A 25422-nucleotide genomic window follows, 5' to 3' on the forward strand; every position below is an offset into this window, starting at 1 on the left:
GGGTCACCAACTCTTTAACTGTTTTAAATTGATACATTTAGTTCATTCATTTGTTATCTTTATGCCTGCTGGGATAAAAGCAACCGTTAGAATATTAGTTGCTAATATTCCACAAATGCTGCTGAGAAATGTATCAAGTAAATGGAGAAAATTCAGAATCTGATCCTGAATAACTGAGCTGCCAGACTGAAACACTAGAGACAGCAACATTACATTTTGGGAAAACAGTAAAATAAAAATATGGAAAGCAAATGAAAAAAGGTTTGGTTTTTGCAAAACAACTGAACTGAAAAAAAGTATTTGGAATGTGAACAACCATTTTAAGGACTCATGTCCCTTATATGCTGCTGTGACAATGTTTGTAAGAAAATATTTTTCCCACTTTCATCAGTAGTAGCCTAGGCTGACAAAAATAAGACACATCAATCCAGTCCTTTAACTTGTTTAATTCATACCTAGACAATATCAAGATGAGATAAAACACAAAGATACAAAATTTCTTGCAGGAACCAGGCATGTATTACTTTAAATGGAGCCGGGACCTCCTCCCCCTTGTTTCTTTAACACGTCACACTTAATCTTGAATATAAATATATTCTATATGTATCTGTATTTTAAAATTTTAGTAATCCCTGTTGCTTCTATTAATGTATTGTTTTACTGTGCAGTGCTGTGTGTACCAGTGGCCTTGTATATTAACCTAGAAATCTGTGTTCAAGAACAGGCCATATTTGTGAGAGTAGCAATAACAGGAAAGAAACAGAAATGGGGAAATTAGCTCTAAGGACACTTACTCCTTTTGTCCAGTTTCACCGCTGTTCCCTGAGATTCCAGACAAGACAGAAACTGCAGAAGGAGAATGTCCATCCGTGAGACTGACTGAAGGCAAGCTAGGTGAGAAGCAGAGCCCATACGGTTGCAGATTCAAAGCTGGAAAAGAAAAATCTATCTCACTAAGATGAAGATGTCAGATGCTCATCAAACCTATAAACTGTCCATTGTTGCTACATCTAACAATGTACCAACCTTTTCCCTATAAATACACTTATTTTTGTATTAATCATCCAGCTAAATGACACCACTTTAAATTGTCTGAATGTGAAATTAAATATCAGCTTACAACTTTCATGTTTCAGAGGAGGGGTACCCTTTTTGTTGCCCAGGGATCACTCACTCACTCACTTACTCACTCACTTAACTTTACCCATCTGCAAAATGTATTTGAAAACTACTAACAAGTCTAAAGGTACCTGCAAATATTGCTGTTATATGCATTTTTACAATGCTATACTGCTGTGTTTAAAGGAGAAATTCATCCACTATGATGCCTGATGTGTTCAAAGTAGTTTTTTTTTTCATTGCTATACAGAATTTGTAATTCAAGAAGGGCTCAAATCAAAGTCAGTTGGAGAAAGGTTCTTGCTGTGGGTGTGGCAGTGCTACAGACAATAATTAGAAGTCTATCCTCTTAGACTGAAATGGTTCCGTTTGTTGACCCATCTGGCCTTTATGGAGGTTGTGACTACAGACCTTGAGTAAACTCAGGTTTACTTCTGAGCTGACTGTATATACAGATACTTAGATACTTTAGGAAGGTATATCTTTTAGACTGAGCTTGTTTCCAATCACCCCCCCCCCCCAATTGCAGACATCCGCCATCCTCTGAGAGGGTGGAGCAGGTTTTCCCTTACAATTAACTATTTCCAAGCTAGCAGACCAAACTACAACCAAGTGACATGCAATGTTTTACAGACCAGTTAAGCAGAGGAAAGATGACCTAAAACAGATGATTACAATGAAGGTAAATGGTAATTTACACATTATAATATTGGAATATTAATTTAAACAAGGATGTCAGATTACACAGAACTCCATCTGTTATGAATTCTCAGCATCATTGGAGGATCAAAAGATTTTGGGTAAAGGCAAAGAAAGCCTTTCTTTATCTCTGTTGCATATGGTAATTTTCAGCATCATGGAGTGATGATTTGATGTCATGGACTGCTAAGGAGGTGCAACTCAAGAAATAAAACATATTCATTTCATTTAAAGTCAACTGAACCATGCAAACGCATTTGTTTTTATAGATCTTGCTATGCTTCGTCAAATGTACAAAAAGATATAACTGAACAGACATCTTATTGGCACTTATTGGTATACTGCCATGAACAAGGAATTTTCTGCTCTTCTGCTTGCTCTGCCTCCCTCTCGTGTAAATTTTAAAGGCTTACAAGGCTCAGGGTTACTAGGATTACTGTGATGGAAAATCTCTGCAAATGGCTGGCTGGCACTGCACTTCTATAGCATCTATACTGTAAAATACAAGTCATGTTCATAATTGTCTGACCTTGAAGTGATGGCTTCCCTTTACCTGCAGGAAAGCTACAAATTGTAGGAATGCAAAAAAATGTTAGCGATGTTTATATTTTTTAATAAAAGCAATCTGCATTTTCTGTTTTCTTCAGTATTGTCTTAGGTAAATACTTTGTTTCGTATTAACCATTTATAAAGACATTGGAGTTAATTTATTTAGTGAAGCATGGTGGGCTGTTGCTCAATATTAGTGTTACTTTTGCTCTTGATTATATAGTATAACAGATTGCTGCCAGTACGTTAATTGGATTTTACATCTGTTAAGCACTGCGTATCTTGACAGCGCTACATAAATAAATGATGATGATGATCTGTTTAAGGTCACAGAGCCCATTTGTTTCCTACAATCCTTTCTAATGTTCAATAGCAATGTATGATCCATTATATTACAAGACAAAATGTTTCAAAAGTGCAGCGCCGATTCTGATGAAGAAGCCGTCTGAGGTGGCTCCTCAAATGCCGCCCCCCCCTCGCCAGCTTACGTATCGGGAGGGGAGGATGGAACACTAGTGTGCAGAGCGCAATTGCGCTCTTTCGTTCTAGTAAAGCCAAATTTCCAGTTCCAAAACCGTAAATTTGTCTCTTAAAGGTACCAGGAGTGGATTTTTGCCACCCCTGGAAACCTTTCTGGCGCTGCCGTTGAGGCGAGTTGCTCAACACGCCTCATTGGTGGAGCGCCCCTTTATATCTGTGTTGGTAGCTAGGGAACCTGTTAGACAGTGATCACGTAAAATAAAACCTAGAACATGCCCTCATAAACAAGGTTTAGACAGTCAAGGTGCTACTGTAACCACACCCCTGACAAACAAGAAAACTGACCACCCTTGTCTTAACTTCCACATATAGGTTAGTTGCAGGCACATAGGGGCCAAATACAATATGAAATATATAGTGCCCTAATGAAACCTTTATTTTTCAAACGAAGGTGACGTACAGGTTATTAAAGGAAAAAAGCAGCTGATAGGCACTATTCATAGCCGAAAAGCATTATTAGTAGATATCGAATTTATACCTTTTTCACGAGACATTTTTTCTTCTTGACGCTGATGACGAGGAATATATGGGGCTGCCCCACTGCCAAGTGCATCTGCAACAAACCCATCTAAAAAGGACAATGAAGCATCTACCTGTAATGAGATGGATAAATAAAAACAGTAAATATGACTAAATGCCAGGTTAAGGCTATATACACAAGCGCAGACATTAAACTCTTTCCCCTATATGTAAATGAAGGCACTAAGTTTGTCCAGATGCAGTAACCCATAGCAACCACAAGTAGGTGGCCATGAAATGCTATCTGCTGATTGGTTGCTATGGGTGATTAGACCAGTAGCAAACTCTGCACATTTGAATACATTGCCCATTTTTAATGTAAAATAATTGTGCAGAACAATCAGCAATAAGGCTTTATTACAGCAGTAAAAAAAGAGAATTCCTAAGGAAGAGAGTTGTTAGATGATTTCACTTGTTTCTTCCTTATAAATAATTCTGGATTTATAAAAATGAAGCAGTTATTTCTACTATAGATCTTAATATTTCTTCCTAACAAAGAACTACATATCTGTCCTCATAGACAACGTCTCCTAACAGTTGAGGGTTAAGAGTGCTAGAGCTAAGATAAGCCATTACAGAAGAGGAGCCCAGTAAAAATGTAAAACAAATGTTCTTTGGGAGAAGAGATTAAAAAAAGACTTGTAGAGAAAAATACCTTCCTACATCTATAAAATTCATGTCATTTTAGATTAAGTGCAATGAGGATAACGTCACACAGCACAGAGATTATAAACATCCTTCTAATCAAATTGCATTCATTTTTACCATTAAATCTTCACAGCTGGAGTCAACTGGAAAGAGTTTCTGCATTAGGGGGCCATCCGCTCGCAGCAGTTTTAATTCGCTTACATGCTGCCTCATTAACGTGTCCAGACAAGTGCTAAACTCCTGGATTAATCTGTCAACCAAAGAACAGTGTGGACTGAGTGCAGCAAGTTTGGTTATAGCTGCAACAATCCAGACTTTTGTTTCAGAGGTAACAGAGGTTCGTTTGAGAACGTCATACAGTTTTGTCATAACGGATTCCACAGATTTAGGTTTTGCAAGGTAGGCATATTCTCCAAGTACCTACAAAACAAAGACAAAATATTGCATATATATTATTCCTTTACTTGCACTTCCCCCTAAAGCAACTAAAAGCAGAAGCCATATTCCTCTTGACGGCTGTCCTGCACCCTGGGGTACCCTGATTTTGGATCCTTCTGATAAATGAGCCACCTTCCTAATGCATAAAATCTAATGGTACCATTTGTTTCAACATGGGTGCTTTGTAGTTACCTCACTGAAGACAATGGAGTGGGCTTTACTCTAGGAATGTTAGCTCAGAATTAGAGGGTCAAGACCTTTACTGCAAATGGATATTGTACTATGCAGTGGCAGTAGCCACATGGGATTTACAGCTTTATCAAAGTCTGAGCTCATTTAATTAAATCATAGCGAATTATATCGGATCAAGGGGTTATGTACAATATAATCGTAAAGCTATAGAGGAATGATGTTCCACTGTACCACTAAAGAGAGCAGGGACGTTCCCACCACTTTTGTGTTTGGCACACAGAAAGCTCCCAAATTGCCAGCAAGAACTGGTATTGGCCATTACCTATGCCCCCTTAGCGTTTCTTGAAAATAATAATAAAAAAAAGCAGAAATGGCTTATCCAAACGCAGAGGTGACTACCACAAATAATTGCACAATTTCAAATGATATCAAGAGTAAATGCGGCGGTTATAATATTGCAGCATGTTATAGAAACAAATACACATACACGAGAACTGAATTAAAACCAAGCAGGTAAAAAGTTTTAGCAATTTATGAAATGCTCAAAGTATATGTAATCTGCATAAACCCTCTGCCAGAAAAGACTTTAAAATTAGCATTTAGCTACCGTGAAAAAGCCAATTTACATGCAAGCTAAGAACGAGGTTCTGAGCAATAAAAATGCTAAAATACGCTTCTTCAGCTCAGACACAAAGAGAGGATTTTTGCTAATATCTTCCTCACCCAACTGATAACCTGAAGGAAGCGCTGGGGGTAATGAGCATTCTTGGTCTCCAGCAAGGCAAGATAAGACTGCACTGCATAAAGCCTCAGCTGTCTATCTTCTTTTTCATCATCAAATCCTGCAAAAATGAAAGATCGTATTAGGACTTTCACAGCACAGCATGGACAAAAGACCTCTAGATAAAGTTTCTTTGAGACAAAAATACATTTCAAATTGAATTGGGAAAATATTATATCCATTAAAGTAAGACAGACAGAATGCCATGATGTCAGAGAGCAAGTAGATCAATGGTGGTATTACAAAATGAACCCAATTCATTTTATACGGGTTAGCCAATGCACAATGCAAAATTTTACATCTCTTTTATTCATTCGCACCAAACATCAGGAATTTACACTAATCCATGAACAGTGTGCAAAGTATTTAAAAGGACTCCTGTGTATATGAGAGCTTACTGTAACATGTTAAGGTACAGGTAGGGGAATTATTATCCAGAATGCTTGGGACGTGGGGTTTTCCAGATAAGGGGCCTTGTATAGCTTAAGGCTACTAAAAATCATTTACACATTTTTTAAAAAAAAAACAGGACTGTTTTGCCCCCAACATAGATCAATGCAGCTTAGTTATGATCAAGTAGAAGTCATTGTTTTATCATTAAGTGAAAAAAGAAATTATTTTCTTTAAAAAATGCTTTATTTACTTAAAATGGACTCTATGGGAGATGGCCTTCCTGTAATTTGGAGTTTTCTGCATAATCAGATTCAGAATCATAATCAGTTTTTGGAGAGGAGATCTATTTATATAAATATACAAGTTATTCTTTCAAAAACAGCTTGGAGCTTACGTAATAACATGGGCACATTTTACAACAGTCCACTTACCCACAAATTAGTGGATTAATTGGCATTTAAAATAATAAAGGCACACGTGATTTTCTACAGTATATTAACAGAAAATTCAACATTCATTTTCCAGATGATTATATATGTATTTTACCAACAACACTGGAATATGAGCACACTAAATATGCTGCATAATATCCATAATGTATTTGAAGAATAGAGATTAATTCTTGCTACACTATAATTTACCCACTTTCCTTCTACTGCGTGGGCAAACTTTCCCCCCACAAACCACAGCAGTTAGTCAGTTAGTTAGCATACAGAGCCTAATTGTTCTGCATTTTTGGCTTACCTTCAGCGAGCAGTCGAAGGAAGTTGTTGGGTATGTTTGGGTGTATCACATCCCCTCCAATAGAGAACACTACATTCATGGTCTGAATAAACCACTGATTGTTCGGAGCATATGTGAGAAGATTATCAATGAAAATACAATCTGATATTATCAAAGGCATATTTAATCATATAAAAATCACTAATTATAATATTTTTTCCACATTTGAGTAGTACATTAGTTTAAGAGTAACATTTAAATGAATACTCCTGCAAAAGAGTAAATTAAATTATGCATTAACTATAGTACAAAGAGGCTCAGTGATGTGTTCCTCTCCTGGTCATATTCCAGTCTCTTATTCATATCAATGCATGCTTGCTAGGGTTATTTGGACCCTAGCCACCCATTCGCTAAAACTGCAAACTGGAGAGCTGCTTGTTAAAAAGCAAAAAAAACAAATGATAAAAAATGAAAACCAATTGACAAATGCCCTACTTTAAAGGTGGACAACCCCTTTAAAGGAATTGTTCAGTGTAAAAATAAAAACTGGGTGAATAGACAGGCTGTGCAAAATAAAAAATGTTTCTAATATAGTTAGTTAGCCAAAAATGTAATGTATAAAGGCTGGAGTGATTTGATGTATAACAAGTCAATCAGAACACTACTTCCTGCTTTTCAGCTCTCTTGGTTTACACTGACTGGTTACCCTGGTTACCAGGCAGTAACCAATCAGAGACTTGAGGGGGGGGCCACATGGGTCATATCTGTTGCTTTTGAATCTGAGCTGAATGCTGAGGATCAATCACAAACTCACTGAACAGAAATGTACCATGTGGCCCCCCTTCAAGTCGCTGACTAACTCAGAGTTATAGAACTGAAAAGCAGGAAGTTGGATTCTGGCTGTTTTATTAGACATCTGTTCACTCCAGCCTTTATATATTACATTTTTGGCTAACTAACTATATTAGAAACATTTTTTATTTTGCACAGCCTGTCTATTTACCCAGTTTTTATTTTCACACTGAACTATTCCTTTAAGGGATATATAAGAGATTGCCATGCCAGTTGGTTATGTACCTTAGTAAATGGCAGATGCATAAATCATTCCCTGTAGGGTAGGGAGCCCCCAAATTCAGGAACTGTAAGTAAGAGACCCAGTAAATACATGACAGAGTACCAAACTATAGGATCACCAAAAATATCTAAAATTAAAAACAGGCTTTATGATATGACAGTTGAAAGCAACTATGATAATAAACTGCATTGCTTTAACAGCAGAGGGACCCTATTGTGATCACAAACTGTGCCTGGGTAAAATTTGTACCCACACTGGGTGAGTGTGCTGTAAAAGTGCTTCTGTATGTTTGTGTCAAATACTGTATGTTCTTGTAATTGTGATATAATAAAGCATGCTTTTAATCACATGTGTTGATGATGAGCATTAGTTGGGTACTCCCACAATTTGGTAAAGAGAGAAATGGGACCCAACTCACCACGGTTATGATGATCTGAAACTGATCTGGAATTTCGATGTAGTAGTTTTACCAAAGAGCCCTCATAAAAATCACTTTGGCCCACCAAATATATAACCAGTTGTATTGCCCCATGTATCTCTAGATTCATCTTGTTTCAAAATGCAAGTGCAAAACATTTCAGAAGATCAGTTTAAGCCAAGTTTCTAATAAAACATTTGTTCAGACACCCTTAGATCATCACATCCCACTATAATGTTCAAATTGTATCCAAAACAGAAAATTAGCATTCGCCCTAAGACTTAATCCCCACCCACTCCAGTGAGTTAGCACCCTAATGCATGACCTTTTGTTGTCCCTCTGTGGTTTGTGCACACATGCCTTCAACCCACTCTACACATGTGCCACTGGCCTCTGGAGCATTGCTGAATTGTTCAGCAGCAGTCCAGGATTGTTGCTAGTATTTATTCAAGATAAATTCAAACTAAATCTCTGTATCGGTCAGTACTTATTATTACTTATAAGTCAGTATGTATATAATTGGTATGTTTAAAGCTGGTGAATATGTATAAATAATAACTTGAAACACCAAAGGCACACACACAAAGTGAAAAAAAAGGATATTTTTCTGCTAGATCTGCTATTTTGCCAACCAAAGCAATTATTGTACATTCATCTTTACTTTGCTTCAGATACTCCAACATTTTTTGTACAATAACAATCACATTCTGGCCATTAGTGATTCTGTACAGCAGCTCCAGAGTCTGTTGATGCATAAAACAAAAATAATGTTTTACTGAATGACATACGCAACAGTAATTCGTCATTAGTCCTAAGGTTTAGTGTTTAGCAGAAATGGCAAAATAATGTTTCTTATTTCAATATATTATTGGCTACATCTTTTATACAAAAAGATTATTGTTATATTTCATGCAGGTTTCATTAGCATCATATACATAATCATCTGCATGTATACATGGGCATGTAGGTTAAAATATCACTGAACACAAGCTATTATTCCACATCCCAAGGCAAGGTCTACATCCCTACAATTACTACCATCAAAATCACAGTATGCTTGTTGCTGGAGAATGACTGACAAATACTTTTGCTTCTGCTATTCCTGTGATTGCTTTCTAGGTGATTTATTGCAAATGTATATGTGTTTAAAAGCTCACACTGTCTCTTATTACTGTTTAACGTATTAAGAAAAATGCTACAATGCAATCTAAAATGCTGTTAACTAAGTAAAAAGCCATAATATCACTTAATATAAAACAAACTATACCTAAAAAATCAGCAACCCTTATCTTACTGCCCCATAGATTGGCTGAAAGATTATCAATCCCGACGTGAAATTTCCATCAGTTATGTGAAACAGAGGTGAACAAGAGCTGCAACTCTGTGTCTGTTCTTCACTTTTTCCTGTTTCAATCGTTCAGGTGGTCAGCCCACTTGAACGGAACAGTAATAAGGTGGGTATAAACATGCATCTCCCCTTCTATGACATCAACCTGTTCACCTTTAATGTGTATGGTCAGCTTTACTATCTCACTTAAAGGCATATTTTTTCTATAATTTTCTTTTAATAATATCTTAAGGAATTGTTCAGTGTAAAAATAAAAACTGGGTAAATAGATAGGCTGTGCAAAATAAAAAATATTTCTAATATAGTTATTCAAAAATGTAATCTACAAAGGCTAGCGTGACTTGATATGTAACATAATAGCCAGAACACTTCCTGCTTTGCGTCTCTCTTGGTTTCCACTGATTGGTTACAAGGCAGTAACCAATCAGTGACTTGAGGGGGGGGGTTTCAATTGGAGTAGACCCTCGCACACCTGTAGGTGTATAGCTTTGCTCGGTGCACAGTGAATGGAGGATACGGTGACCTCCTAGTAACTGAAGCGAAAAACCACACTAGCACACGAGACTTGTATCTGCAGCGCAAGCCCATGCAAAAGTTTTTACTGCGGTGGTGCAACGTTTCGGGGCTCTGCCCCTTTGTCAAGCACGTTTACTGCACCACCGCAGTAAAAACTTTTGCAAGGGCTTGCCCTCCAGATACAAGTCTCGTGTGCTAGTGTGGTTTTTCGCTTGAGGGGGGGGCACATGGGTTATAACTGTTGCTTTTTAATCTGAGCTAAATTATAAGGATGAATTGGAAACTCACTGAACAGTTTTGTCCCATGTTGCCCAAAAAGCAGGACATAGTGTTTTGGATATTAGTGTTATGGATATTATGTCACTCCAGCTTTTATAGATTACATTTTTGGCTAATAACTATATCAGACCTATATTTTTATTTTGCACAGTCTATCTATTTATCCAATTTTTACTTTTACACTGAACTGTTTGTTTAAAGGCAAAGGAAAGTCTTTTTGCACTTGGGGGTGTCAAATGTTAGGCACCCCAAGTGATTGTATTTACTTGAAACCCCCTCTTCTGACTTCTCCTTTCTTCAAATTTCCCGGGGCAGATGCCTGCGCAGTAGAACAAAATAACTGACTTCTTAGTATGCAGGAGACGATGCGGTGCTGGATTTTTTTTACCTAAAATAGGGCTACAAGTCCGTTCTTAATTTCAAATTGAAATAAAAAATTGTTTAAACCAATACTACGGAACCTCTGTATGATTCCTAAAATTACCTAAGAAACTACTAGCAGAATATACGCCAAATCCTCTAGCGTTTGACACGAGGAAAAAGACACTTTCCGGAAGCACCATCCACCTGCAGCCATCACAACCGCCATCTGCAACGGACCCTTCCGTCTATAAATAAAACGACCAAGACCGGTGAATCTTCAACTACCTGACCGGCATACTGCTAAAGGAGGACTGCAATACCGAATCCCATTCATCCGGCTTTAAGACGCTCGCAAAATTAACCCTTCCGGTAAGCAGAACCGTCACCCTCCTTCATCCACATACCAGCGATTGTGCACTATTTCTGATTTTTTTCCCGCTAGGTATACTGCTACCGAAATCCAACGAACCAGGATAAAGACACAGCCGCTAGTAATTAAATTTGAAAAACCCGACAATTACATGTGAGTAGTTCTTGAAGTGGAAATTACCCTTATTACAAGGATAATACACTATCGGGATATTTCCTTTTTTCTTTTAGGTATTTTAGGTAAAAAAATCCAGCAGCGCACCGTCTCCTGCATACTAATTAGAAATATACTAGTGGGCCTGTGGATCCACTGATTTTATCGGTGCAGCTTAAACCCCCTGTCACTCATAAGCGCGGCCCTTCATCTTTTCAACTTATTAACTGACTTCTTAGTTAAAGTTCAGCTTTTCGCTCCGCTGTGTATGCGCAGCTACGCAAAGAAAGAGGAAGATGGAAGTGGATCGCTCCGTGGTGCTCACTGCTATAACCCCGGGCCGGTGCAGTTTTCTAATAAGAGCACTGGCCTGGGGTTTCAGGTAAACACATTCACTTGGGGGTGCCTAACATTTGGCACCAAGTGCAAGAACACTTTCCTTCTTCTTCTCCTCTATAGCTTTTAGGTTCTATATCAGTAATATGTATACTATTAAATATTCAAGCTTCCTTTTGAGCATGGTATCAAAGCTAAGCCTACAACATAGAGTTAGAGAGCTAAAAAAACAGGACGTTAAGTTCTGTTATGTTAGACATCCAGTCACTCCAGCCATTATACATTACATTTTTAGCTAATTAACTATATTAGAAACATTTTTTTATTTTGCACAGCCTGTCTATTTACCCAGTTTTTATTTTTACACTGAACTGTTCCTTTAAATAGCAACTCCTTCTCTTTCAGTGATCTTAAACTAGCAATGCAATCAAACCTCTCTTTTAATGATGGGGTCTGGGTGCTCCAAACACTCAATAATTGTCATTTGATGCTGAAGTGCCAGATTAGGATCTTGTTGAATAACATATGTAAGTGCCTTTAAACCTACAAAAAACAAGACTTCATATCAGTTACCAACATCAGAGTAATGCATTTGTGACCTTGTGGGTTGTTTAAAAACAAGTTCACAAGGCCACATTGAGTTTAACCTGGACACAGAATGCAGGTGGATTTATATTTCTGTAAGCAGCAGAAGGTTAGCATCAGCATAAGTAACAATTTAGCCTACCCACTAAGCACTACAGTGATATAATATTGGCAGTCCAAGTGTTGTAGTCATGCTTGTAAGTAATCAACTGATTAGGAAGTTTAACTACAATAATACTGATAACACCAGCAAGCATAAAAGATAAAATATCAGGACAGGAAGAAAAAGGAGTGAGGGGAAAAAGGCAACTAAACAGATGAGCATGGCAGTTAGAATCAGAAACAGAGTAAGAATATATCTTGTAGAAATGACAATTATACAATACTGTTATAGTGTCCTTACCTAAATACTTAAGGTTGATCTTTGGGGACAGCACAAATTTTCCAATACATTTTGCTGCCTTTTCGAATAAATCTGCTTTTGGGTAAATCGTATAAATAGTTTGCACACACTCAAACAAAATGGCTGAAAAATAAAGACTTCATTTACTTTCCGTAAAAACACAAGAGTATGTTTATCAAGCAATTTGCTGGTGTTTAGCTTAAATACTTACCATAGGTGATGTTGTGATTTATTTCTGCCCTCCTTAAAGATTCATCCAACACATCATAGATTAGCTCACTTGTCCTACAATTGTAAAGGAGAAGAAAAAATAGGATTGAATACCATAAACATACAAATCTGTGTTTTAGATTATATTCAATGCCAACTACAAATATTGTTTTGCTATAGAGCTGAAAAACCAGTGTTTTAAAAAAACAATATGACAAAGAAAAAATGTCCTGTGTGCAAGTTACTGACCTCACTCACCCCAAGTGCCCTCTATCTAGATCAAAGGCTTTCTTTTCAATTCCCTGTACCTACAAGTACATTAATGCAAAGCAGCTGCCAGTCCCCAGTTACAGTTTCTCTTGTGTAAAATGGAATTAAAGCATCAAAGTATGTTATGGTTTAAAATATTGTTGGTTTCCAGCTGTAGCTCTATAAAACTTGAAGTCTCATCCACAATGTCCTTCAAGATCAGCTTCCAAGTCTAGGACAATACATGGGTACTGAATTTCTGGTGCAGGAATGGATTAGCAGCATCCAAACAAGCCCCAGCAAATGAGGTAGGGGGAAAACTGAAAGGAAATATTTAGCTGCATAGAGCTGCTATTTATGTTCTGTGCTGTAGGTAAGAATTATCCAATCACAAAAAAATCTGTAAACGTTATTTTATCAGAAACCAAGGTATTTACAAAAATATTTAACGTGCAGACATTTTTATAGTGGGGTACTACTTTTTTTTTTTTTTTTGAACACCAGTTGCTATCCAAATGTATTACAAAACCTACCTAGGGTCATCTTTCCCTAGTAATCTCAAGATCCTCAGGAGCTGAATCTGAAGCCATGGTGCTGGGACACTATGATAATTAAAATCTGCAGGCAGTTTTCCTCCAACTACTTGCTTTAAAATGGTAATGAAAGAGCCAGTCAGGTCCTTGTAACCAGATGGGTTGTCCTGCGAAACACAAATAACAAAAACACGTTTTTTTTTTTTTGGCATTGCCTGATAAAAAAAAAGTTTGCATATCAATGCAGTGGGACCATATTTAGACACTATGCTTGGTGGCCAGACAGAGCCTAAAATAATAGTACTGTTTTTCAAAGGGAGGTCATGGTTTACCTATTGGTGAACTGCATTGGGGTTACACAGTTAATTTCATAGAATGAAAGAGAAGCTGCAGGTTCTACCTTGATCACTTGGTAATATATGTGAAGTGAAGCAGCCATGACGCCAACATCTCGGTCACAAAGTGCTTTCTTGAACTTCTCGTGGATGTGCTGAACTTGAGTGGGCGCTATCAGATAGAATTTATATAATGCCAGAACTGCTTTCCTCCGCACAATTTCTCTAGTGACAACAGAGCAAACAAGCAAACATATCAGCAGGCGATTGTAAATCTGTCTATTTGTGGGCTCACAAATCAAATTGCTGCAGCTTTTGTAAAACAGGTAGTTCATCTTTACTTTTAGCATGCTATAGAATGATCAATTCTTAGCAGCTTTTGAATTGTTTTTCACTTTTATTCTTTATAGTGTTTTAATTATTTTGCCTATTTTGAGCTTTCAAATAGGGGTTACTGACCTTAGCAGCCAAAAACACCTTTGCACTGTGAGGCTACATTTTATTGTTTATCTTTTTATTCAGGCCCTCTTTTATTCATATTAAAGTATCTTATTCAAACTGCTACTTGGTTGCTAGAGTAATTTGCCCCTTGCAACAAAATAGCTTCTGAAATTCCCAACTGAAGAGCTGCTGAACAGCAAGATAAATAATTAAAAAAAAACACAAATAAAAAAATAAAAGCAGCTGCAAATTATCTCATAATATACTCTCTACATCAGTGATCCCCAACATGTTGTTCACCAACACCTTGGATGTTGCTCCCAGTGTCCCCAAAGCAGGTGCTTATTTTTAGATTCCTGGTTTTGTGGCATGTTTTGGTTGAATAAAAATAAGATGTACTACCAAACAGTGCCTCCTATAGGCTGCCAATCCACAGAGAGTATACCAAATAACCAATCCTAGCACTTATTTGGCATCCCCATCTTCTTTCATGCTAGCTCTGTCACAGCACAGCTTTTTTCTACAGTTTAAACCTAAATGTGACTGACATACGTATGCTATAATACAGAGTCACACATCGATACAATAGTGCCTTACACGCTGAGAGACTTGCGCCTCTACCGAATCCTATGAGGCGATCATCATAGAACCCGAACATGCAGACCTCGGCATCACCGGAAACCTACCGCATCATTAAAATCAGTTCTACCCAGATTTGATCAAAATATTAACTTCGTTACAAGAGAAGATATACACAAATCTCCAGCAGGCATACAAGGCTACTCTGCTCCAAATCAGACCATATTTCCATACTGCTTACATTAGCATACAGACCCATTCACAAATAATCCAGACCAATCTCAATAGTAAAAGCATGGCTACAAGATGCCATACTCGCTCTACAAGATTGTTTTGAATGCACAGACTGGAAAATGTTTAGAGATGCCACTACTTATGAACATGAAACAGACTTGGACGAGTACACAGACTCAGCGACTGGCTACATGGAGAAGTGCATTGAAGATGTTGCCGTTTTCAAAAAATAGTATAATCCAGGCAAATCACAAACCCTGGTTTTCCACAAGCTTCGCAACCTATCGAAGATCAGAGATCTCGCTTTCAAGTCAAAAGACAGAGAGGCCTACACAGCAGCTAGAGCCAATCTATCAGGGGCCTTTAAAGAGGCAAAGCAAGCATATGCAAAGAAGATTAACAACCACTTTCTACTATCTAAAGACACACGGCGCATGTGGCAGGGCATTCAAGCCATTACAGGATGCAAATTTGCACGTCAAATAAGCAGCAAAGTGGCAACCTTGCCGAATGAACTGAACAACTTCTTTGCATGTTTTGAAACCGAAAACAGGAAACCTACAAGGAAAATGACCTCCTTCCAGAATGACCAGGCTCTCTGTTTTACCAGCGAGGAAGTCAAGACGACCCTTCGCAGAATAAACCCACGGAAGGCAGCACGACCTGACAACATCTCAGGTCATGTGCTACAGGAATGTGCTGAATAGCTTGCAGACATTTTCACTGATATCTTCAATTCATCCCTGAGCTGAGCTGTTGTTCCAGCATGCCTAAAAACCACCAAAATCATCCCTGTGCCAAAAAAGTCTACTGTGTCCTGCCTCAATGACTACCAGCCTATAGCACTCACGCCTATCATCAAATGCTTTGAGAAGCTTGTACTGAAAAATATGAAAACAAAAATCCCACAGAACCTAGACCCGCTACAGTTTGCCTACCACCCAAATCGCTCCACAGATGATGCAATTTCAACTGCCCTTCATTTCACCCTCCCTCTCACCTTGATGAAAAGGACACATATGTATGCTATTTATTGATTTCAGCTCAGCATTCAACACTGTTATCCTGCAGCAGTTGGTAAGGAAGCTTGAACTGCTAGGCATAAACACTACCCTCTGTAACTGGATCCTAGACTTTCTGACTGATAGACCCCAATATGTGTCAATAGGGGATCACACCTCTGCGGTTCTAAAACTGAGCATAGGCTCGCCCCAAGGATGTGTGCTTAGCCCACTTCTATTTACCCTGCTGACACATAATTGCACTGCCCAGTACAGTGCAAATCACATTATCAAGTTCGCAGATGATACAACAGTAGTAGGTCTTATTAGGAAAAATGATAAGTCTGCATACAGAAAAGTAAGTCATTTGGCAGACTGGTGCCAGAACAACAACCTGACTCTAAATGTTGAAAAGACAAAAGAAATGGTTGTTGACTTTAGAAATAACTCTGCTACTCACCTACCACTGTTCATCGATGGCTCCCCAGTTGAGATACTCAACAGTGTGAAGTTCCTAGGAGTACATATGGCAGGCGACCTCTCCTGGACCCTAAACACCAACTCTATCACAAAGAAAGCTCAACAACGCCTTCACTTTCTATGGAAGCTAAAGAAAGCCATGCTTCTCCCATCAATTCTCACAACATTCTATCGAGGCACCATCGAGAGTGTTCTCTGCATCTACATCACACTATGGTTTGGAAACTGCACTGTCGCAGAACAAAAATCTCTGCAGCGGATTGTGAAAACTGCAGAAAGGATCATAGGAGAACCTCTCCCACCCATCTCCCACCTCTACTGGAAACACATTATGCGCCGTGCAAATATCTTAGCAAAATACATTTCTCACCAGTCTCATTCTCTGTTCTCTCTCTTGCCACCTGGAAGAAGGTTCCGCAGCATTCAAACTAGAACTGCTAGACACTACAAAAGCTTCTTCCCACAAGCAATTAAGAGTCCTTAACACGATAATATTGTAAAACTAAATGTTCTCTGCACCTGTCACCTTATGTGTATCCTCAAATGCTATTTCTTTATGTAAATGCACCATGGGGGGGAGGCCTGAGTGAAATGTGATTTTGATACGCTGTATAACTGTGTCTGTATTGACAAATAAAGGAATCTTGAATTACTTTGAATGCTGCAGCTTGTCTTCTATCAGTGGTAGGGCAGCTGGAATCATTTCCTTTGGAAAGATTTGGCTTACGACAGTAAGTGCCATGCATACTTCAACCAGGTTGGTGCTTTGCAGGTCCTGTTGGCAAACAATAATGTTAAGAGAAGAGAAAGGATGTAAATTAAAGGTACATGAATACAAACTCTGTCTAAAATATATCCGATGATGAGGATGTACTCTGTACCTAATAATTTTCTTAGCTTTTGTATATTGTGGTACTAATTCCATGCAGTCTTTTTAACATGCAATGTGTGTGCCTGACACCACAAAGAAATCGAATGTTTGATGCCTGAGAAACTAATCTGCTAACTAGCAGGGCTACACCAAATGGTGTTTGCGTTTCAGTGGAATCCCATTGGGGTTTTTTTTTGTTTTGGCTGCATCCTTGATGTTCAGTCAGTCTGACTCCAAACCCTTACATGATATGCATAGTTATAAAAAATGGCAGCTGGTTTTCTTACTCTGGGTCTTAGTTCAGCTTCTCAGTTCCATAATAGTGCCTTTCTTTAAAAAGTATTTTTAAGAGTACAGTATAAGAATAATGCAAAAATCGGTACCAATAACGAATGAGAGAACTGTGCATCTTTTTTGACTTAACATTTAACCTTATTAGATGTAATTCTGCACTAATAGAAGGAAACAAGTGGTGTATGAATTACCACCTAAGCTCTTTTTCTTAAAAAAAAAAAAAAGACATTCTTGACCACAAGCTACAGATATTAGGATAACTAGATCCCTGCAGAATCACCCCTTTTAGCCACTTTAAAAAGTATTTTCCCTTGATTTATAATGGCAAAAATGATCTGCTTCCTCTCCTGAAAATACCTCCCTCTTGCTTCGTTCTGCAGAGCATTGTAACTAAAAGGCAAGCTTGCAAATTAACCTATTAGATTTAGAGTGGTGCTTTGACAAAGAGTGTTCAGAGAATAACAGCAAAAGAATACAAGAAGAATGTTAACGTTACCTTTAAAACTGTATTCACTAACAAAAGCAATAGTTCATGGTTTTCATGCAGGAATAAGGACACTGCCAGGTACCCTGCAAACACCAAAGTACATGCTGCAGTCAGTGAAACAATAACACATATGATAATAACAATGTAGGCAAGGAAATGGGTGATAGTGATTCAGGACACTTATGGTCCCATTTACTAACAAAGGTACTAACTTGCGCAACTACAGTTACGGATAACAATTTTGTGTTTTAGCACATTGCAGACTGATCATAGCTAATCCTTGACTGGTTACTACTTGCAACTGAACCATGTTCATAAATCAAACTAAGAACCTAGAACATGTACAAACAGACATCTATGTAACTGTTTTACCAGCTATTCATCTCCTTTAATCCTTCTGAGCTGCAATACTCTTTACCAACATAGTGTGCTGCCACTACTTGCTGCCTTTTTAAGAACGCTACATGGCTTTTTTTTATAATACATTAGGAACAGATAAAACGTCTATCCAAAATTAAACTGTGAAGATCACTCATTGGGTTATACATACTAGTACGTTACACATACTATGTACAGAGGGAATCACCTGTTTCTGAAAGTCCAAAAATAAAATCCCATTATCCGATCCACTACTGAAAAAGAAACGTTTCTTATATACTTTAATTACCAAATCTTCTGCACTTCAACTCCTCCCCCACTCGCATATACTTTTCGCATTCAAAAATCTTAGACGGCAGTGGCTCCTCTATTTAAAAACAAGCATCCCTTTTTCCGAATTCTGAAGTGTGGGAAAGCAGCTCAGGGGTTCATTTATGTATTTCCAACCTCGCTACTACCTTGCTCTTTAAAACTTGGGGGAGGGGTGCTCATTTTTAAGTAAAGCAACCACTGGTCATCTAAGATTTGTGCAGGCTGAAGCCTATGCACGTGGAGAGAAGTTCAGAAGATCATGTTTTTGGTTTTGTTTTTTATAAAAAAAACTGTACAGATTTTGTAATTTAAGTATAATGAAAATATGTTTCTTTTTCAACAGTGGACTTGATAATAGGATTTTATTTTTTACTTTGCATCCTCACCAAACAAATGGATCTTTACCAACATTTGGCCAAATTGGGATAGTCCAATAATTTGGTCCCAAGCCAAAGATCAGATCATAATGGGAACCAAGGGAGATCTGCCTGCAAAAGTCTACATCAACATGGCAATACAATCAACTTCCCAACAGGATTTTTTTCAGCAACACAGCATGGCCAATTTTCAGCCAGAAATCTGTTTGGCATGCAGCCTGGAGGGCCTCAGACAAGTGCAGAATTGCAAAGTTTTATTGGCCCATGTATGGCCACCTTTCATTTTTAACTTGAGGCTGCAATAGTTTTCTAGGCTCTCTGGATAGCAATTTCCAGATAATGGATTCCATAGCTATATTTAGTAATACAATATGTTACATTTAAAGACCAAGAGGAGATACTTATTTCAACCACTAATTGAAAAATAAGACTTTTATTCAATGTAATTATTCTAATAAAAAATGTTGTTTGTGTTTATACTATAGCTATTAATTCACAGCAACTGTCTATATAGTACTGCAAATAGTAACAGGAAAGCAATTGAATCAACTGTAGAACAGAAGTGCATATAGAGACTGATACTTACCTACTCTTTTTTCAAGCAAATTCCCTTGTTGGGCCAACTTGATTGCATGAATGTAACCAAATCCAGATTCATATCCCAGCATTTCACAGTAAATAAATCTTACCATGCATTCCTTCATCTGCCTCTAAAATAGAGATGTGTTTTGAATTTTTTTCTATTCATGCCAGATTTACATATCTTTATCTATCTAAACAGCATTTTAATATCTTATTTAACAGTAAAAAAACATTTAAGTCATGTGATTACAGAAACATGATGCATTGTGAAATTGTTGTTTATTGTAACACTGATTCTGGAACTTGTGAATTCAAAAAAATCTACAATTAAAGGGGTTGTAAACCCAACTGTAACTGCCCCAAAGCTCCCCCTTGTTTTCTATAGAAGTTGCTAAAAATTGTAATTAAATTGTAATTAAAGATGCAAGAACATTCACCAATAAGAATTCTACTGATCAAAAACTTCATTATAAATGCAAAAGAATTGACCAGTGGGAATGCTGATTGCAAACACTAGATCAGACATCTTGCTGTTATCATAAGAGATGATGTCATGTTTGTCTTAATTAAATCACACTGGAATGAAACATGGAGATAAAGGACAGACTTGTGCATAAGGTTGGTGGCACACGGGGAGATTAGTCGCCAATTGATAAATCTTTGCTGCTGCAGGCGAATAATCTCTCCGAAATGCCTTCCCACCGGCAAGAATGTGAATCACAGGTGGGATGGCATTCGCATTGCTTCGTTTTCCTTGCCTTACAGGGAAACTTCGGGCGATTTCGGAAAGTGAAGCAACGAGAATTGCATCCCACCGGTGATTCACATTCTTGCTGGTGGGAAGAATATGGAACCTCCCTGTGCCAACAGCCTACAGCTTCCAGTTGCAGGAACAAAGAACAGGGAGCCAGATTTACTCAGATGACCTGGGATTCTCATTACAGGAGTTTTTGCTTTTTAATGCTGCCATTGGCTGTGGAGATTTGGGAAAGTGTTTTAAGAAAACAACCATGATGTTGCATTATTACGGGCTTCATAGTCCAGCAACAACTAGTAACGTTTGGTTGAGCAGGGCAGTACAGCAACCCTTATAATGCAAGACACTTTGAATAACCATAAGAATACCTGCAAAAAGAAAACAGATGAAATTCCAAATGAACTAACAGACATTCCAGTGTCTATGCTCTTCCCTCTCACTAGGTAGAAGAAGATCCTACTTAGAGGGTCTGTCTATTAATTCCAAACTAGCAGAGGACTGTTTTAAAGAAGGAGCAACTTTCTGCTTCCAAGCACTCACATGTGCCTTTATTTTAATGGTCAAGACCAGGGCCGCCATTAGAAATCACGGGGCCCCGTACAACAAAATTTCCGGGGCCCCGTGCCCCGCCCACCCCAGATCCCACCCACTCTACACCACAGTTAAACCACCACACAGACATCAGCGCTAAAAAAGGCAACACACACAAGTTATAAAAAGCTATTGATGGTAAGGGTCCCCTTATAAGTTAAAAAAAACTGTGGCACAAAGGCCCCCATAAAAGTTTTTTTTGGTAAAAAAAAAATTGGTGGTCAGTGCCCCCCCTACAAGTTAAAAAAAATTGGCGCCATGGCCCCCCTTAAAAGTTTTTTTTTAAAAAACAACATTGGGCCCCCCCTTCCAAGAAAAAAAACAATTGGTGCCTCAAAGAATATTTTTAAAAAAAAAAAAAAAAAAAAAACATTGGCGCCAGGGCCCCCCTTACAAGATAAAAAAATTTGGGGCCCCAGAGAATATTTTTAATAATAAACATTGGTGACAGGGCCCCCCTTACAAGTTAAAAAAATCTGGGGCCCCAGAGAATATTTTTTTAAAAAAACATTGGTGGCATGGGCCTATAGAGAATTAAAATAATAAATTTGTGGCCAGGGGATTTTAAAAAAAATTGGTGTTCAGTAGAATTGAACTCGTGGCTTCAGGACTTCAACTTCGCCTCCTTTCATGACAACGGGTCTTTTCGCAGCTTCAGGACTCCAATTACGGCTGTTTTTGTGACTTCGGGTCTTTTCGTCGCTTCTGGACTTAAATTTCAGCTGATTTCGCCGCTTCGGATCTTCGGGATCTTTCGGGACTTCAGCTGTTCAGCAACTCGGCTGTTCGGGTTTTTGGGGACAGAAGAGAAGAGGAGACGGCACGGCTTCAGCGCGGATAAGGGGGGCCCGGCTTTTTGAAAAGTGCAGCCCCTTCAGGCCCCGGGCCAGTACAGGAGTACCCCCTGTGCCCACTGATGGCGGCCCTGGTCAAGACTAATAACACTAATAAGAGAAAAACATTGGGGGTAAGGTTTATGAACTCCTAAGCAGTGTCAGACTGGGCTGCCAGAGTACTTTTCCCCAGTGTGCACTGGAGCACAAAGCATAAATTCGTTTCTACCTTTTCCAGGTTCTGTTTGCATTTCAATTATTCACAGCAGTGGGAAAGATAGGAAAGAGTAGATTCAGGAGTCTGTGACTATGACTAAGGCCAGATGTATTGGCACACATAAGCAGGAGAATCCAGGGAGGCTCATAAACTATATGGAGCTGGCAGGGAGATTTTCTTGGGAGCTGTAAACAGCAAAGCAATACACATGCTCCACCTGCATACTCTTTTTCTGTCTGTATCCACTGTATTGCTTGTTGAAAGCTTTTACTAGCAATAATGCAACAGACAGAACACACAGGAGAGCACAGCTGCCCACATAATGTTAGTCCTGACTGTGTCTTTTTGGAAGCAGCCACTATGATTGCTGAGCTTTTTATATTAACCAGATACATTTGTACAATGAATGTCTGAAACATGGGGATAGCAGGGTTTTTTTAATAATAAGAAGAAATGGTATGAGGACTCTGGCTGGTGGGCCCTTGGTCACCCATTCTGAAACTGCTCCTAGGGCTGAACCTCTGGAATTCAGTAGAAGCTTTGCAGGTTTCTACATTTTTTTTCTAATGTGATTTATGTGCTATCAATCCTAATCGACTGAGCTATTATTTCACTTTCTTAGAGGGGGTCTTTTATTAAAGACCATAATCTTACAAGTGCCAAACTATAATATACACCCTTGTCTTTACATTGCCTGCTATACCTTGTGTACTTTTACACTGCGCTATGAAGATTTGCGTGCAGGAATCTGTGTACTTTTGGTGTCATGGCTGGGCACACAGCTCCTTTTTGCACCTTTATGCACACGATTCGGAACTAGACACTGTCTTGGAACCACCAAGTACAAAAAACTACTTATGACAGTCCCATTAAAAAAATGAAAAAAGATAAAAGAAAAGCTATGTATCTGAGGCCTAATAGCAATTAAAGGGATTGCTAACCTTCAAACATTTTTTTTCAGTTCAGTTGGTTTCAAGATAGCTCACCGGAAATAAAGCCCTTTTCCATTTACTTTCTATTTTTCTAATATTGAAGTATAAAGTTTCCTTTTTCACCTTCTAAAGCAGCTCTGGGAGGGGTAACTGTTTTAAATTGATGCATTTAGTTGATACATTTGTTATCTTTGTCCCTGCTGAGCAGAATCCCTGAGTTTTAATAAAGGCAGCTGTTAGAATTGATACAATAGTTCCTAATATTCCAAAGATACTGCTGAGAAATGTATCAACTGATTCTATCAACTAAATGTAGCAAATTGTAACAGTTCAGATTCTCCTGGATCACTGAGCTGCCAGACTTTGAAAAAAAGTCTTTGTTTATGGTGAACAATCTGAAAACAACTGAACTGAAAAAGTGTTTAGAAAGTGAAAAACCCCTTTCAGCACTCTGTATGCCCATGTGTATCAGAATGTATCCAAGTATTTGCTCAAACACAGAACCACCAGTGTTGTAAAATACCAGTACACAAAATTGCCAGATCATAGAGTCATAATCACAGTTTGTTACCAGCGTCGTGTTTGGAGAGGAAACAGTTATTTTCAAATTAGCAAGCTCCTGCTGAATTAACTTTTCTTCTTCCTAAAAATATAAGCAAACAAAAAGGTAGTGTATATTATTTCCAAGTAAATCAAATGCCTACATTATAAGTACATAGTACAAGTTTAAAATGTGCGCACAAAATATTTATTTTATTTTTTTGGGCACATAGCTGAGAAGGAATTAGAGGGAACACGGATATAACTATTTTAGGAGCTCTCTTGGTTACTTTTTGGATGACTGAAGCTTCAAGGCTGGTGGAAAAAACATCAACAACATTAGGAACTCTTACCAAGAAAGCTAACAAAACAGCGACAAGTTGGGGAAACACTTAAATATGTATAAAACTATGGTTATAGCAGAGAAGACTGACAGTTTTACAGCTGTCAGTTAAGACATTCGGTTGTTTGCCTCCTTTGATTAGTTATAAACAGCAGCAAGGAAAGAGCCTTTGAACGGTGGGGTTGACAGCCAGGAAAGCAAAATGACCAGACTGAAGCTGTCTAACATCTGACATATTTCGGGATCCAATTCATTAAAAAGGAAATTTTTGTTTAAAGTTGATTTAGAAAAGCTGAGTGGGGGGAGAGCAGCAATGCCTACTTCAATGCTACAAAGAATGGCTGATGAATATCTAAATGGCAGAAGCTCTATCTGTCATAGAACTACAACTCCCAGATGCCCTGACATCCTGCTGGAGGGCTGCAGGTTGGACAGTGTTAGATTATACAAAGTGAAACACTCAGTGGATAGATAGATAGATAGATAGATAGATAGATATGATAGAGATACTGTAAGCAGCCAGGTTATAAATAAGTAAGAGGAGCTAAGGGTCTCCTTGTCACGTGGCCTCCTCTCCTTGTCACGTGGTCTGGAGTTGTTCCAGACAAGCAGGCATCAGCCCCTGGCACAGTGACACATGAGGGCCTGTAATAAGTGAGCCCAGTCCCCAATCCAATCGCCCTGCTCATAGTCACACCTGTCTGGAAGTGAGAGCCGTGATGCTACGGATGAGACTTCCCAGTTTAGAACTGGCCCCGGACGGCGAGTCCTGGAGGATAAGGCCAGGCAGCGCGCTCAGAGTCCTTTCTACGATCTCACTCATCTTACTGGCAGTGAGACTTCATGACAGCAGCAGCCGGCATCTTCCTTCCCTTCTTCCGGCTACATTCAAACTCACAAAGCTTTACCCACACAGGACACGGCGCACACTGACAGCTGAACGGATCAGCGTCCCAAAGCAGCCAGCAGGGGGCAGGCGATACTCGCTACACAGCAGGGAACATAGAGGAGGAGGGCATGGGCAGAAAGATGTATTCAACCTGTATTAAACCTGTATTCATTGCCGCTGCTAATAATGGAAATTGCTGTTTAAATCGTTAGGTTTATACGAATACGTATATATTTCACAAATAAGATATAGCACATCTTTAACTGCAGATCATCTAGCTTCGTTGGAATGAAGTATGTGTGTTTAGGCAGTGTCTCACTTGCTGTAACATTTCTAATCTAGAGCCTGTGAGTTGTGTCCAGAACAACTGTAGCCAATTGGTCACCCCCACAGTGCAGGTACCTTGGTACATCCCAACTGGGGCTCATTTATCAACACTGGGCAAATTTGCCCTTGGGCAGTAACCTATAGCAGCCAATCAGTGATTAGCTTTTTGAAACCAGCTGCAAG

The 25422-nt window shown here is 38.6% G+C and overlaps 1 protein-coding gene across 1 annotated transcript in view; it reads right to left on the reverse strand.

Annotated features, from left to right (window-relative positions):
* The window catches only part of ap4e1.S (adaptor related protein complex 4 subunit epsilon 1 S homeolog), a 30207-nt gene extending 5199 nt beyond the window's left edge, over positions 1 to 25008 (reverse strand). The window contains exons 1-16 of the mRNA XM_018255431.2: positions 24721 to 25008; positions 23712 to 23783; positions 19815 to 19938; positions 18171 to 18244; positions 17163 to 17284; positions 13840 to 13999; positions 13440 to 13606; positions 12659 to 12732; positions 12448 to 12570; positions 11893 to 12002; positions 8698 to 8837; positions 6623 to 6735; positions 5428 to 5546; positions 4192 to 4494; positions 3386 to 3500; positions 795 to 930 (exon numbers count right to left, since the gene is read on the reverse strand). Coding sequence (XP_018110920.1) covers positions 795 to 930; positions 3386 to 3500; positions 4192 to 4494; positions 5428 to 5546; positions 6623 to 6735; positions 8698 to 8837; positions 11893 to 12002; positions 12448 to 12570; positions 12659 to 12732; positions 13440 to 13606; positions 13840 to 13999; positions 17163 to 17284; positions 18171 to 18244; positions 19815 to 19938; positions 23712 to 23783; positions 24721 to 24846 — 2078 coding nt within the window. The 5' untranslated portion in view covers positions 24847 to 25008. The remainder of the gene's footprint in view (positions 1 to 794; positions 931 to 3385; positions 3501 to 4191; positions 4495 to 5427; positions 5547 to 6622; positions 6736 to 8697; positions 8838 to 11892; positions 12003 to 12447; positions 12571 to 12658; positions 12733 to 13439; positions 13607 to 13839; positions 14000 to 17162; positions 17285 to 18170; positions 18245 to 19814; positions 19939 to 23711; positions 23784 to 24720) is intronic.
* Positions 25009 to 25422: the final 414 nt, after the last annotated feature.

This window comes from Xenopus laevis, chromosome 3S (assembly GCF_017654675.1).
Source record: "Xenopus laevis strain J_2021 chromosome 3S, Xenopus_laevis_v10.1, whole genome shotgun sequence".
NCBI classification, from domain to species: domain Eukaryota; kingdom Metazoa; phylum Chordata; class Amphibia; order Anura; family Pipidae; genus Xenopus; species Xenopus laevis.